This window comes from Ambystoma mexicanum, chromosome 13, assembly GCF_040938575.1.
Source record: "Ambystoma mexicanum isolate Mex_15411 chromosome 13, UKY_AmexF1_1, whole genome shotgun sequence".
In the NCBI taxonomy this organism is placed as follows: domain Eukaryota; kingdom Metazoa; phylum Chordata; class Amphibia; order Caudata; family Ambystomatidae; genus Ambystoma; species Ambystoma mexicanum.
The window spans coordinates 229020398-229037204 of record NC_090938.1 but is presented as its reverse complement, the minus strand read 5'-3'; the positions used below and the strand labels follow the sequence as shown (position 1 = coordinate 229037204).

At 41.7% G+C, this 16807-nt stretch overlaps 1 protein-coding gene across 1 annotated transcript in view; it reads left to right on the top strand.

Moving 5' to 3' along the window:
• LOC138520122 (tetraspanin-18-like) overlaps positions 1 to 16807 on the top strand; it is a 473481-nt gene that overhangs the window by 169697 nt on the left and 286977 nt on the right. The window contains exon 2 of the mRNA XM_069632620.1: positions 11020 to 11095. Coding sequence (XP_069488721.1) covers positions 11039 to 11095 — 57 coding nt within the window. The 5' untranslated portion in view covers positions 11020 to 11038. The remainder of the gene's footprint in view (positions 1 to 11019; positions 11096 to 16807) is intronic.

Below are 16807 nucleotides of genomic sequence, written 5' to 3'. Positions count from 1 at the left end.
ATGCTGTGGGTATTGTATGGATTTGTATTCACCTATTCATCACCCACGGCCATGCTAGTCCCTATGACCATTCTCAACCACTATCTGCCCCTCCCGTCAAAAACACTCTTCCCCCAGGATCTCTTTCAGCTAGCGCTGTTCTTTAAAGGGGAAGCGTATGCTATTTCTATGCAGCCTTCTGGTAGATAATGGAATATTTGCCAATATAAACCGGATCCTGGTATAATAGTAATCTTTCAGCCAAGTGTGAAGACACTTGATTTACAATAAGTAAGTGTATCCTTTCATCTGTACCTTGCACTGAATTCCTGTTAATAATGCGCATTGACAAAACCAATAGTTATGGCTCTTGCATAGGCAGTTTCCAGGTACTGTCATAATATACACAGGTGCCATTACCATTTGCCAGCTGTTGGCATCTTACAACCAGATAGAACGATTATGGCAGTGCCTGAAAACGGCCTCTCCCATGCCTATGTAGAAGCCTAAACTGTTGGCTTTGCCAATGTGTGTTGACTTGTATTTTTTTCTTTTTATGTGCTAGAAAGCAGACAATAAGTGTTAATGGAATCTAACCCAATCCATTTGAGAAGCCTGACACCAGATCATGCACTTGCCCCCTTTCCAACCACCCGAGAGTTGAAAAAAGGGTTGATTTCTAGAGCATTGAGACCCATCCCCAGCAGCTTTAAGAGCTCTAAAGCCGACTCCCTGCGCTCATAGATTGAAATCCACTGGAGACCAGGCCTGAGGCTTCAGACCTAAGGCAAAGTACAGGGATCTGCAACCTGCGTCTCAGCAGATGTTTTGGACTACCACCCCCACACTCTCTGGCTAGGACTCATGGCAGTTGTAGTCAACAACATCTGGTGAACCAAAAGGTTGCAGAACCATGACGTAGATATTACTTCATGCCCTCAAGGAGCATTCTTCAGACTGCAGCAGATTGGCTTGGGCAACCACCTGCATTATATTTAAACTAATGGATGCCCGAATCCAAATGCAAATAACGTGGGCAGTAGCTCACCAACCCTGGGTGGCATCAAAGCACCAAGAAATGAGCCTATGGTGTCAAACACCAATCCCAGCCAGGATGTTGGCACTCACCACAACATCCTGCTGGAAGTGGTCACATAGCAAAACAAAAGAGGTGATGGCTGGAAGGTTTAGTCACCTCGAGTAGGACGGGTATGCCCAGACGTGGGGCCCAGGCCTACTGGGTCTAGAGACCCAAGCTACTCCTCACTGATGGTGCACAACAAGGGTGAGACATGTATGGGGTGGATGTGTGTGGTCACGTCCAGATGGGATGTGACCTAGCAGTTTGGGATCGACTGCACCTTTTGGGGTGGGACCAAGCCTGATTTGCATATGGTCTTTCCCCTTCTGTAATGGCTTGGCAGGCGAATGAACGATGGATGGTCTGGAGGTTTGCCCAGAGCTGTGCCTGTGGTCACGATTTATTCAAAACCTTCCAGCCATCAGCCTTTGGTTTTACAGAGGTTATATAGCACCACGTGCTACTCCTTGAGTGTACAGGAACTTTGTAAAGTAAGTAACGAGCTGCCATAACCCAAATGGAGCCTCTTTCCAGCTTTGGTAGTTTTCTGGGTTGGACTACTGCCAGTGGAACTAATTATTCATGCAGAGGTAATTTGAAGGTATCTACTTGGGTACCAGAATGCTGCCTGTAGAGCAGTAATATATGTGGATTTACTGAAATACTGCTGTGATCCTCATGTATCATTTGAACTATTTTTTCATCATGGCATCCTCATTTTGTGGAAGACAATGGATTATGTACAAAACGCTGCTTCACACTTTTTTATGTACCAGCGAAGGGTCATTGTTGATGCTTCTCTGCATTACATTGCAAAGCGGCTGAGAAGGTGGGCATCATGGGAGTCCACTTTTTCTCCAATTTTGGGGTTCCCAGGGAGGGAATTTTACACCATTTAAAACTTTTATCTCCGCCTCTTGGGTGGAGGTAAAATGTTTATTTTTTTTCAGCGCTATTGAACCATGTTAGTATTTACAATTTACAGCATTGCCCTGGAATACAGCGGGTGCAAAGTATTTCCAACCATGTATTGCGGTAGGCGGTAAATCAGGGAAGCTCTGCAAATAAAGCCTGTTTCCACTATTGCAGCCACTTTTGTAAAAATGGCCATAGGTGAGAATTGAATCCAGGCCCTGTGTGGGCCTGGGATAACATTTTAAAGACTGGTTGATGGTTCGGCGCAATTAAGGCAATGAGGCAGGAAGAAAGGGAGCTTGTGAGGAAAAGTAGTGGATGGTGGCGGTCATTGGTTTGCCATTCAGGAGTTAACATGCCGATAATTCCATTTACCAGCATGTTTCCGGACAGGCAAACTACAAGTTTGCCGGTGGGGTGCCTGATTTACCTCCAGCCAGGAGCTGGAGGTAAGTCAGGCACACCACCGGCAGAAAACATCTGGATACCGTCAATACCGCCATTGAGTTGTATGGACTCGATGAAATGGGGAGTAACCTACCGTTGCAAGCACCTGTAGTCTGTCTGTAATTCCGGCAAACCAGATCTCCACTAATGGTATTACCATTTGTCAGTATCCTTGCAGTATTGCCGCCAGAATACCAGTAGACTTCTAATGAGGGCCAGTGACTTTAGCAAGAGAAAACTGAGTGCTGTGCATCGGTGAACGTTATACAGATCGGACAGCACATCGATCTGTGCAGCAATATATCCCCTTACCTCTGTGCATACCCTGCAGGTCACGTGTTTGACTCTGGCTTCAAACAACTCAGCCTTTCATCCTTCTGAAGCTCATAAAACAAGCAGAGTTGTGAGGTCTTGCAACGCTTTTTATTGTACTGGGTTGAAGGCAGTCACATGTCAAGCATGTAGGAGGCAGCTGTTTATCCTCCAGAGGTTGACACGAGTCTCATTGGGTGTGGTGATATTGCAATCAAAGGTTTACTATTGGCCTATAATTCCCAAAAGGTCTGTCAGGCTGGCACTGAGTTAGTTCCATGTTAATCACCCCTGATATAGTCCTTCATCGTGGTTGCCAACGTCACTGCAATTTAGATTGGTAAGGGCGCACTGGTACGAGCTCAGGGTAGCCATGTCTGCGTGGCAAGTACCAGCAGAGTGCAGCTCTCTTCAGTAGGGCTTCTTTTCAATGTTTGTTGTCCTCCAGAAAACAGTTAATTATATTCTTTGTATGAGATAAAATGACACTCCATCTCCAAGCAACTAGTCCTGCCAGCTTGGGGTTACCTTCGACTCCACACTCTCCTTCTCTCCTCATATCTCTGACGTCTCTAAGAAGTCACACTACCAGCTGCACCTCCTCAGAGGTATTCTGCCTTTCCTCTCCTTCCCAGAGAAGCTCACCGTCTCCCGAGCCCTGGTTCTCTCTAGGCTGGACTATTGTAACAGCCTCTATCTAAATCTGCCTGCCTCTACTCTCCGCCCTTTGCAGCTTATCCAGAACAGGACTGCGAGACTTGTCCTTGGCCTCAAACCCAGGGATCGTATCTCTCGAGGATTGAAATCTTTACACTTGCTCCCAGTGTCTGCAAGGATTAAGTTCAAAACCCTCTGCATTGTCCAGAAGGCTTACTGGGGCCTGGGGCCGAATTACCTTCAACTCTCTCTTCCCAAATATCTTCCTTCTTGCGCTCTTCGCTCATCTGCCTCCAACTCCCTCAGTGTCAGTCGCTTCTCTAAGCAAGAGAGTTGGTGGTAGATCTCTCTCTTCGGCACAGGCCTCCCTCTGGAACAGCCTTCCCGCCTCCCTGAGACTTGAGGAGAACCATCTCCGGTTCCGTAAGCACCTCAAAACCTTCCTCTTCGCTTCCGCTTTCACTCCCTCTCTCCCCTGCTGAATTCCTGGCTAAATCTGCACTGTTCTAAACCACCTGCCCACCCTGTCTGATTTGGGCGCAGGCATTGCCAGTTGCACACCTGCACTGCCTTCCCTGGCAACCCTGCACCAAGGGACTGTTTCTGTCTCCCTACAGTCCCCCTACGAGCACTTATGCCTGCACTTACCTTGCACTTGCCACCATATGGCTGCTTTATTATCTTATTTATTCTACTACCCCTTGTACTGCACTTTCCCCTCTCCTTTCCCCCCTCACACTTTTAACTTTTCCCCCCTCCCATGCACTTGCGCGATCTGTATGTCACCTAGCCTAGTGGGATCGTTGTCTGTCGTCCCTTTGTTTCCCCTCCCCCTTGCCTCATCGTGCCTTGAAACACTTGTGTATAGGCGCGTTATAAATGCCATATCATATCACATCATATATCATATCATATCATAGCTGAACGTGCAGCTGAATGTTTGCAGGAAAGGCTCTGACTTTTTCAACCACTGTTTAAACTATCTTCAAGCTACAACTGCACAAACTTAACATCCACGCTTCCTTAAATTTGGGAGTTTTGTTTAATTTAAGAATACCCCAACAAATCAGGTTTCATGGAATGTAAACAAATACATTCCACTATGCAAAAGAACGGGCACCCATTAAAACTAAGCTGCTTTGGAAAAGCCCCACTCAGCCTTGGTTCTCTCAAGACCTAAGAATTATGAAATTAGAATTGTGGCAAGCAGAACGCAACTGGCGTAAAACCTATGCGCCTACTTTAAAGGTACACTTTGCAACCTTATCTAAAACTCCTTAGCCATAAAAGCGGCAAAGCAAAAAAGTTTTGCAACACAAATTAGTTCTGCTCTTAACAGTTCTAAAGAACTGTTAACTGAGGTTAAGTCCTTCGCTACCTCATCGCGCTTTCTACCCATGGTTCCGTCCTCCCAGTCATACTGTGATCCTACGGCAATCTTTTTCCACAGTAAAATTGAGAAAATTCGTCAGGGAATGCAGTTGGATCAGAATGCCACTTCAGTAAGAATGTGGCAAGCAGGTTCAGAGTCCACCAACCTATGGTTTAGTTTCCCTATGTTCTCAGAAGCTGATGTTCGTCTGGCAGCTATGTTACTATAAAATCTGCATCTCTTTCTGATGCCATTCTTATTCATTATGAAAAACACCCTATTTGACTTGATTCCTCAGACACCCAAGTAGTGAATGTGTCCTGTCAATCTGGGGTTATTCCCTCCATGTTAAAGCAGGCCACAGTGATCCCACTTTTTTAAAAAAACCTCCCTAAGCGCATCTGACGTATCTAATTTCCACCCAATCTCTTTGTTTCTTTTCCCCATGAAGATTCTTGAATCTGTTGTCTCTCCTCTGCTTTCCTCCTTTATTGAATCATCTGCTAGACTTGATCCCTTTCAGTCGGGCTTTCGCCCAGGCATGGGCACCGAGAGTGTCCTTGTCTCTGTGATGGACAATCTTGTCCGTCTAGTTCATGGGGGTGGCACCGTGGTCTTAATTCTGCTTGATTTGTCAGCAGCATTTGACACTGTGCACCGTGCCATCCTCCTCGAATGCATGTCTCTGGCGGGCTTTGGTGGTCCCGTACTGGATGGGTTCACATCCTTCTTCGGAAATAGGAGTCAAACTCTCCTATTACCTCCATTCTACTGTGTCTCATCTCTTCTGTCATGCAGCATTCCTCAAGGCTCTGCCTGTCCCCGCTGTTATTAAATCTATACATCCAGCCACTGGTTTCCCTGATCCGCTCCCACGGGTTCAGATGCTACTCCTCTGTGGACCAACTCAAATTGTGGTTCGATTAGATCATGACCAGGGTGTGGTATCGGCCCATCTGAGAGTTCGCTTGGCTGCTGTTAGGGCCTGGATGGGCTTCAATTGGCTTAAACTTAATTGGGACAAGAGGACTGAGGTCCTTATAGTGGGTCCCCCTTCATCATCCTCTTACGATACTACTCCCTGGTCTTCTTCCTTCTGGCCGGCCTCCTTTGGCGTAACACCTGTTCCAGTGTCAGTCATGAAGAACCTGAGAGTCTACCTTGCTTCTTCCTTGTCTGTGGCGCCCCAGGTCAGTGCTGTCTGCAAGGCTGGTCACTTTACTTTGAAGATCCTATGTACAATTCTCCCATTTCTTCCAGTTCACCTTCATCCTATTGTTTTATCCTCTCTGGTTACGAGTCAGATCGACTACTTTAATGAGCTCTATCTTGCTCAGCCAAAGGGCCTATCCATCGGCTCCAATTGTTGCAGAATCTAGCGGCTAGAGTGGCAACAGGAACCCCATATGGTGCACACATTAGTCCACCTCTGCCAGTGGAGAAAAGGCTTGTTTTTAAAACACTTTGCTTGGTCCACCGTGCATACTATGTAGTCGGTGCTAGCTTTTCTTTAAGAGAAATCTGTCCTGTATGTCTCTACTAGGTCTTGGCACTCAGAGACTAACTGCCTCCTAGTGGTGCTTAAAGCTCAGTTGAGTAGCAAACTGTGGAATTCTATCCCAGTTGATCTTAGGCGTACGTCTAATCACCTTCTCCTCCGATGCCCTCCTAAAACCTGATTGTTCTAGCTTCTTGTTCCAGTTGCTATGGCTGCTGACTGTGCTGTTCTCCTGCCGAGATACCCATGGTGAACGTGCATGCTATAAATTCCCATAACATAACATATGTAATGGCTTGTGTGGGGCCTTTAGCAGCTTAAGTTGTTTAGCCAACTGTGTGTGCATCGCTGAACTTGCAGGCTCATATTAAAAATGGTAACAAAAACTACAAGTGCCAGAATGCAAATGGTTATTGGCTGAGCAACCCGATTGGCTGAATATTCACAGATGACATGGCGACAGCTATATCCCAAACAAAAAGCAAAAAACTCCACCGTGATGAAGGGGTAAATTCAATAAATCGTAAACTTGAAATGTACAGTGCATCTATAATTATTTCACTGTGATTCTGATGTGAGCAAATCGAAATTCTGTAAGCCATGAAGTGATTATATCAGAAAATATATGGATTTATTCAATTACAAATGAAGATGTGGTTTTAAATTTTGAAATACAAATTTGTTTTTATATAAAGAAACACATATTCGAAAACATATAAATATATATAGGTGCTCAAAGAAAGAACATATATTGAAACAGTTAGGCAAAATCACACAAAACAAATAAGCAAAAAGAAGAGAAAAAAGTGAGATGGTGGAAACAAACAATTTATGAGAGCAAAAATCAGAAAAAGTATATGTTTTCTCTTTCTAAACTTCAAGATTCTTAATTTAGCTTGTCATTCGTCATTCTCTTGGCAGGTCTGCCTACGTGCTGGTGTCCAAATGGACATCCACCACACGTTTTGGCAACAGGGCCACCTGCCGGGCAGTGATTTCAATAGATGCCTTCCTCTGGGCAAGTGGACCCTATGGGGAAGCAGACACAAGAAAAAGAAATGAGTTGTACTTGTGGCTTACTGAATAAGTTTGGCTATTCATCTTTTAAATACATTTCTTATTATTAGACTGCTTAATAATGTGTGGTCCCTAATGGACATCTTACCTAAACATGGGGATAAGTAGTCCAAAAATAGTGCGTTCTCGAAGGACTCTGATTGGATGAAGGCGGCCATCCCTTTATGACGTGGGGAAGCGATCGAATAACTTGGGCTATACTTTGATTGAATTCTACTTAGTTTATGATGCTATGAGATAGTGTTGGAAAGTATTTGGAAAAACGTATGAATGCCAGATGCATTTAGAATCAAAGATGGATTTGCTCAGATGCACTAAAAAAGTGCTTTGTCAGCCTGGAGATACTACCAAACAAGGTATTTATGATTTAAACCGTATGTGGGGTTCTGTCATGATGTGTGAAATAATAGTACACTTAATTTATCACTTGGTGATTGGTGGAGACTGAAAGCTCAGAGTTGCCTGGGGGAATAAAACGGGGAGAAAAAATGCAATTCTCAAGACATGTTTTGTATGTTCAGACAGGGGCAGAAATTCTTCATTCAATCCACTGATATGGGTGGACAATCTATGGATCCACCTTGCCTCCTTCTGAAGAAGACTCCATAAAACATTAGTTGAGTTCCTTACCACATCTACAATCCACCATTGGATGTCATCAGCTGTGTGATGTGCATCTAAAAAATGGTTGACTAAAGGTGCAGATAGTGTTTTACACCGGATTCTGGAGCGATGCTCTGAAATTCTGATATATCCACTGGGCGGGCAGTTTGACAAACATAACGTAGGCTGCATGGGCATTCAATACAATAAGTGACCTGCTTGCTTTTGCAGTTCGTGACTGTGGAAAAAGTCCAAGTTTTGGTACCAATTACGAAGTCTTTCATTTTTTTGTTGGTAAAGCGGCAAACCGAACAGGAGCTACATGGGAAGTGGCCAACCGTGGTTCTCATATCCCAGAGGCCTATTCTATGTGCTGTTTTTTTAAAATTAGAGTGAACAAGTTTATCTTGAATGTTTTTGGCTCTTTTAAAAGTGAACCTTGGCAATTGAGTATCATGGAGACTTAGTTTTGCGATTGTCCAATACTTTGAAATACTTTTTTTATTTGAAATGTCTGCAGTCCATGCGTGATAACACAGGTAGTTCTGTCTTTTTCGCTGGTTTTGGGCTCTGTAGTGTTGGGGGGTAACAAAATATCTCAGTCTGTGAAGCGTGCTCTTTTGTTCACTTGATTGATGAGTCTTTTAGGATATCCTCTGTCTACAAGATGGGAACTAAATTTTTCAGATTGGTTATAAAAGTCACATAAGTCAATGCAATTCCTTCTTATGCAGCAAAATCGGCCATAGGGTAAATTATCCTGAAGGTGGCGTGGATGATTGCTGGAATAGTGTAACAGTGTGTTTCTTGTGGTAGTTTTACGATGAAGGCTCCATTGAAGTTTGTCTGCTTTATGTAGGTTAGTTAGTCCTAAGAATTTTATGGCTTTGTCACTGAATTCCATGGTGAATTGGATGTTCCTGTCAATATTATTTAACCAGGCAAGGAACATCTCTAGTTCTGACTCAAGCCCTTGCCATATAAAAATAATATCATCGATGTACGTTTCCAGTTTTTTATGTGGTTCCTTTATGGATTTTTTTCTGGACAAAATATTGACTGTTTCAAAATTGGACATAAATAGAATGGCTAAACAAGGGGCAAATGCTACCCCCATTGCCGTTCCTTTCGTCTGCAAGTACAATTGGTGGTTAAACTCAAAAACGTTTTTACACATGGCAAAGTCATGAGTTCCAAGATTAAATTATGTGGAACGCGTTCTTGTGAGTCAAATTGAGTCAGTGTCTCGGCATGCAATTAAGTGCCTGATCTTGAGGTATGCTCGTATATAGGGATTTAATATCCACAGTTACTAGTCTTTGAGTAGAGGGGTCAAATGTGTAGTTCTCAAAAATTTGGATGGTATGAGTTGTATCTCTTAAGTATGTTTCTGTTTGTGTGCTTAGTGGTTTTAAGAAGGTGGCAATGAATTGCACAAAGGTTCAAGTAAAGATCTGCAGCCTGATTTTATAGGTCTTCCAGGGGATTTCTCTGATTTTTTATGTATTTTGGGTAGGGCGTACATGGTTGGTGTACGACCTTGACTTGTAGTGAGGTATTTGGATTCATGGACAGTAATCCAGTTACGGTCATGAGCAAATTCGACCGCGCGTTCTATCTCAAGTTTGATTTCATTAGAAGGGTCTTTTTTGAGCTTCTTATAGCTTTCTTGATCTAGAAGCAGTTCATTCATCATCAATAGATATTGGGCATTAGTCATGATGACAATACCTCCACCTTTATCAGCTGGTTTAATGACAATAGTGGTGTTTTTGGATTGTTCAGTGAGGGCTCTTTGTTCCTCGCGAGATAGATTGTGTTTAAGAGGGCTTGCTTTAGTTTTTAATATTTCAATGTCTCTTAAAATAAATTTCTCAAAAGTTAAGATCTCTTTAGGAACTTCATTATCTTTTGGTCTGAAAGTGGACGGTATACGTAGGCCTGTGTCTAAATCAGATTCCTCATTAGGGAAATCGTGAAAAAACGCTTTGAGGCGTACGGTTCTGAGAAACCGCCGGATCTCCATTTCTGTTTGATATCAGTCTGTGTTTTGTGAGGGTACAAAAAAGAGTCCTTTTGAGAGAACTGAAATTTGTGACGGTGTCATATCAAGATTAGCCAAATTGAAAATGGGCATTTTATTTTGACAGATAATTAACGGGTCCGATGTCTCCTGCCCCACTTGGGTAGTTTCGAAAGCTTTGTTGCTGGTGATACTTTGATTGATTGTCTGAGTACTACTGCTAGAATTAGAAAAAGACACCCAATGGTGTCTCCCTCTGTTTTTTTTGTTGTTGTGATGTTGTCTGTTTTTTTTAGCAGCCTCTATGTACTCATCTGTGGTGTAAGGAAATATTTTCTCTAATTTGAAATCTTGAATATCTTTGTGTAACTTTTTTGTCTTTTTGGTGACAGTTGCTGTTTTGAATTCATCAAATATTTTGTTAGTTGCTTTAAATTGATCACGAGCGTTGGTGATAGCTATGTTTTCTAGGAACTTTTTTTTTTCTAAGTCTAATTCTTTCCGAATGTCAATACTTAGTTGTTGAGCAGTGTAATGGTTAGGACCATAAGGACCCGGCTGCACTTCTTTGCTATGTGGCTGAATGGTGTGGTATACTCCTTGTCTGTTAAAAAAAGCAAGGTTCATTACACACAATCAAACCAGCCGGAATGGTGTCTGCCTTCAAGTACTCACGCAGAAAATGGCTGTGCACCTCTGTGCGGAATTTTTTCTTTTTTAATTTTAGCAAGTGTTCACAAAATGATGTATGGGCCAAAAATCGATGGGCCCCTAATGACCTCAGCTGTCTGTTCGAACAAATAGCTGAAGGTCTGGTTTTCAGCCATTCCCTGTAGGGGATTTTATTTGAATCGAGACAGCTATATCCCAGACAGACTCAGCAGAACTAAGACTTGCTGTGCTGCATTTCAAATATTTGCCCTGTAGGTTGGAGGATCTCTGCAGCAGATGTATAAACCCACTGATGTTTTTACTGGCGTTACAGAAATTATACATATTTTAATAAATGATGTTAAACTCCCAGCTTGACTTGAATCCTCCATCTACCCCTGCAGGTGCAGCCCGGCAGTCACGATGGGAGTTTTGAGCATTATGAAGTACCTAATGTTCCTCTTCAATGTTCTTATTTTTGTAAGTATTTCCGTGAGCATCTCTTCAGCCTGTGCAGCCCCTTGCACTTGTGACTACAGCATGTCCAGAAAATGATGGCATATGTTTGCACTTTGTGTACTGTTCTCCTGTTCAGAATGGCTTCATACTGGCTGTGATTTCTTTACTGTGAGGCATCACTGCCATCTAGTGGATATATCACTGTATATTGTCAGTCAATCCACAAGTACCCTATTTTCAGGTCATGTGTCTGCTGCTGCCTCTGTGCACAATTCAAAGAACCAGCAGGGCAAATAGAATTGTTTCTTACCTCTTAAATAACAGTTGCAATTAATGCCCAGGTCAATGGTAACTATGAAAAATGTATGGACTTGAAGGCACTTTTAGGTTACACTCAGAAATCTGCAGCAATCGTTCAAACCAATTAGCTACCTTACCAGAAGCTGCCACTATGAGCATTCATTGAACTGTTATATGCCGTTAGGGGCTTGATGAATATTTATAGTGTTGTGAGTGAATATATATTTTTGCAAAAATATTTTCTTAATACAGCCATTCTTAGAGTAATGTGACACCTTCAGTTTTTCTTCAAATCTTACTGTCCCCTGCAGACTTTTCCTATGAGTCTTTTTTTAATTGATTTAGCTGATTACTCAACTTTTCAATTTATACAAATTTAACAGTTTAAAAAAAAAGAAAATTCTAATACAAAAATATAAAATACAGAAATATAAAATTATTTGGTTAGATTTCTTCTCATATCAATTTTTAAAACCTTGCATGACATGATTCACAATTCCTAATTCATAATTCCCAATTCAGGATTCATAATTCATGAGACATGGTTCATCAGACTCCACAGTCAGATAGGAGTCAGTAGTAAAACTTGAAATATACAATATTATTATGCATGATACAGTACGCATATGTCTTATGGCCTCGGTTTCTCAGTCTGCTCTTCTAAGTCGAGGGCATTAAGAAATCTGACCGTGGCTATGTGGAGACTCATATTTCGTGTGCTCAGGATTGAAGACCATCTATGTTCCGGTAGTATATTGGACATTTCCTGTATATGTTTGACAAAGTGTGTGATTCTCAAATGACACAAGGCTGTACATTCCATAACAAGATGTTCAAGTGTCTTTTTAACAGTTAACCTGCAACAGAATCTACACTGATTACTTTCTTGGCTTATTTGTTTCCGTTGAGCCAAGATATCATGGGTTAGCCATAGATTCAGGCGTAAACATAAAATGGCAGACCGTATTCTGGGGTTCGGTGCTTTGCAAAGGTATCACTCAGGAATACCAAGTTTTTTGTCATCAAATGATTAGGATTATAATGTTTATAAGTGAGACAAGCTTTACGTGTTTCAATCCAGTCCTGCATAAAGTTTTTTCTTTTAGCGAGATCAGGATTTCTAACTAAATTGTCCACAGTAATTTCCGCTCTAACCATAATTAACATCACATATTGAGTCCATTCTTGTACAAATTGGTGTGAAGAGTTAAACATGTAATTTGCTACTGTTGACAATAAGGTGTTTGTTTGATTGTATACTACACATTTGCGAAACAGTGCACACAGTTGCCACTGATACTTTGCATGCAAAGACGTGAGACCCAGCTCATATCTTAACCAAGAACCTGAGGTACAATGAGGAACTCCTAAAATTTGGCGCCAGTATTTGGCTTCTAGTTTTTCCAAAAACTGATTTTTGATGGGAATGTCTGTCTATAGAACATATAACAGGGTTGGTGTCACTTTCTGGCGCCAATAAAGGATGGCAGCTGTAATAGAAAATTTGCCAAATTTATATAAAATCAGCTTGGTTTGTGATATCGCTGGGGTCACGTTGTTAGAAACAATTTTCAATTGCGTGTTTGCAGATGGTGTTGCATCGAAAGCTAGACCCAGATAGGTATAGTTTAAAACAATCTCTAAGTTTACATTTTAAATTTCCCAGGCCATTTTGTTGTACATGGAGACTTTTGGAACATATAGAACAATTTGAGATTTGTTCAAATTGATATTGAGATCATTATTATCAAAATATTTTGTAGTAGCTGTAAGCAGTTTCTGAAGCCTGCTCGGAGTTTTTGATATAAGGACGAGATCGTCCGCATACCAGAGGGCTTGTATAGCCACCTTGTTCAGTTTTGGAGAATCAGAAACTATTTCTTTCAGGGCTATTTTTATGTTTTGAATGAAGAAGTTAAATAAGTCTGAGACATGTATACAACCTTGCTTCAAGCCTTTTGCAGTTTTGATGAAAGCAGATAGGAGACCCATGGTCGATAATCTAATCCTCACTGATGTTGCAGAGTGTAACGCATAGATGATATCGGTTAGATACTCTGGACAATGCGCTTCTTTCAATGTATTGATTAGTTTGACTCTTGAAACAGAGTCAAACGCAGCCTATAGGTCAATAAAGGCAAAGTATATGGGTGTTTTATTGGAGTAGGATTGTTTTTTTTATTGCATTTATTGTGATAAGATTTATCGCTGTCCCCATTCCTGGAATGAAGCCTGTTTGATTTGGGTCGCGTTGCTGGGCTGTGTCGGTCCAAAGATTGAAGTCTCTCAGCACTAATCGAGTGAAGAGTTTCCCTGGAGTATCGAGGAGGGCTATAGGGCGTTAATTCAATTGCTCCCCTCAATCTCTTTTTTTGGAAATTGGCACGATGAGCGATGTACGCCAGGACATTGGTATAGCTTGAGTTCGTAAAATATGTTGGAATATGTTATGAAGGATAAAGGTCCATTGTCTTGGATGATCTTTCATCATGTGATTTGTTAAACCATCAGGGCCCGCAGCTCGAGATGATGAGGATCTAGTGATCATCTCTTCGATAATATCTGGCATGCATTCTATCTTCCATGGGGATGAGGATTGCTTGATATATTGATAAGTCTCAAATTGTCCATCTTGATATAAGGTTGTGAAGTGCTTTATCCATTGATCTTCCGTTACACCATTTAATTGGGTATCAACTTGCTTTAGCCCTTTGATTTCATTTAATATTGACCAAATTTGAGGTTTATTCTTGCTGTTTATTAATGCCATGAAACTTTCACTATATCTTTGGAACATGAGGCTCTTGTGTGCACGTATCCAAATTTTGTACTTGCATTTAATGCTGCTCCTGGCTTGTTGTCTTTCACTTGGTGGCAGATTAAAATTTGCTCTTAGTGCTCGCCTATAGCTTGTCTTTTCCTGATGTAGTTGATTATCATACGTATGCTTATGTTTTTTGGGGTGAAGAGCATGTATGTGATGTACGCTCCTGAACATCATCAGGACGTTTAGATAAGAGTCATAAGTTGGGTGAGACTCTTGTGCCTGTAATTTCTCATTCAAAGCCTTTAACTTGTCTTGCGTCCGTCTGAATCTTATTTGGGAGTTATTAATTATCAGATTTCGTGTCATCCATTGTTGTGGATGAGGATTAGTTTCATCTTCCCATGACCAGGTAAGAAGCAAGATGTCTTCATCTCTTGCTGATTGTTTCAGAATTTCGAACTTTGAAGCTTTCATGAACAAGTCCTCGGTCAAGAATATATAATCGATAGTGCTTGTAGAAGTGCCTCTCTGCCAGGTCAGATTAGACGGTATATCTCCTGGTAGCGAAACATTGGCCATAGGAAAATTCCAGTCTTTCATGAAACTTAGTCCTCTGCGGGTTTCTTCAAAATCATGCCTGATGTTTGAGGTCATGTTTATTAAGTTGAAATCCCCCGTTATTATGGTAGCAGTGATTTTCAGCGTTTTAGCGATTATCTCTAGCAAAGAGGATAAATCTCTATAGAAGATGTTGTCGGTAATGGCTGCCGGATTTCTATACAGGTTAATTAGAGCTATGTCCAAATTACCTTTAGATATTTTTACCAGGTGCATGAATTGATTTGGAGTTGCCCATTCTTGTAGGGTGAAGACTTTACTGATTTTGACTGCCACTACTAATCCCGCCATTGGCCGGCCTTTTGCTGACTGAATAGCTGGTAGAAAAGCTAAAGAGTGGTCATCCCATATTGACTTAGTTACCATCCAAGTTTCTTGTAAGGCAACGATTTCAAAATTATTGAGATTATTGTTTTGATCCGTTTGTAGATGGTTATTGTCTCGCGAGTTCCATGATGCGAGCGAGACATTACACTTTGCTGTGGCCGGTAGTGGTTATGTTTTTAGAGGTAATGTGGAGAAGGCGCATGAACACTCTGGTTGGATTTGTTGGCTCCTTTGAGATTGGTCACTTGTTGCCAGTTGGGCAGATGATGCCTCGGTATTTCTTTCTGGATCTTGTGCCAGTAGAAAACCCATCTCGAATAGGGCCATTTTCGCTCTCCACATGGTATTTAAGACTAAACCAGATTTGATCCACAAACGCACAATGGAAAGATTAGTATCGCACAGGAATTTGACTTGGTCGATGTCAGTTGAAGAGATATCTTCCAACTCATGAAGTTCGTTGAAGATGTTCAAAATGCTATATCTACACAAATCATACTTTGCGTACAGAGCATTTCTACATTTGAATATCAGTGTATGAAATTTCATGAAGTTATTTTTTTTGCTGACTTTCTTGGATTTTATTGCATTTTTGTCTTCTGGGAACTGTTCTGATCTAAGCCTTGACCCCGCTTTCTCTTGCTGGATTTCACGTTGTTCAGGGACCGAGGACATGATCGAATGGCTCCTACGAATTTCTGCTGGATCAAAAGTGTCTCCTAACGTGCCAATATTTCTTTCCATTTGAGTAGTTGTATCTGCAGCTGGCAGCTTGGTAGAGTGGACTACTTTACAATTATTAAGCCGCTGCTGTAAGTATTCATCCACAGCTGCTTTGATTTGTTAAGTCCGTTCTTGGAGGTATTGCTGTTCGATTACCTCTTTGGAAGCTGGCGGTAAGGCATGGGTGGTTGAACTTGAGGGTCTGTTTTGTGTCAACCCATCCACTTGGTGATTAATTCGGTTTTTGATTGAATTTCCTGCCAACTCCACCAAGACATTCAATGGTGAATGAGCGGGTGGGTTAGTTGTTGCTAGAGATTGTTGGTTATCCTTCTGCATTGCCGTGAGCGCGCTTGAAATGGTTACTTGGGGCAGTATATCAACTGCCAGAGGATTGGCAGGTATTGGAGGCTGTAGTGTTTGAACTGTAGGCGGAGTAATTGGTATAGACACAGTCTGTGTCAAATCTACCAAAGGAACTCGAGTCTTCGGTTTCGCTGCTGTTTTTCTTGTCTTGTTATTATTTTGTTACGGCTTTGAAAGCAGAAGTTTCGTGCGGGTGTTGAGACGCGGTCACCTACTAAAAACTGCATAAGGTTCCGCGGTAGTGGGTTGACAGATGTTGGTTATTGGGCGGTCCACACTGATCCATGAAGAATTCAAATCTTCAGTGACTACTTCTTCACATTTAACCGGCTGTATGATTTGTGTGAACATTGGAACATCTGCTGGTAATGCATCTGCAGTACGTCTTGGAGAAAGTTGGTATACGTTTCCATCGTTTTTTCTGGAAATTATTGCTGCATCGGATGTTTGCAGGTCGTTAGTGTTTGATTCCATCCAGGTAATCATTTTTTCAATTTTGATTGATTGTTGATTGAGTTTACTTTCAAGTGATTCAAACATTTTATGCAGACTTTTAATTGTTGAATTCACCGCAGTTAGAGTAATTTGTAGAAGATTGTCCGACAGTGTTTTTGCCGATTTATCTACAGTGG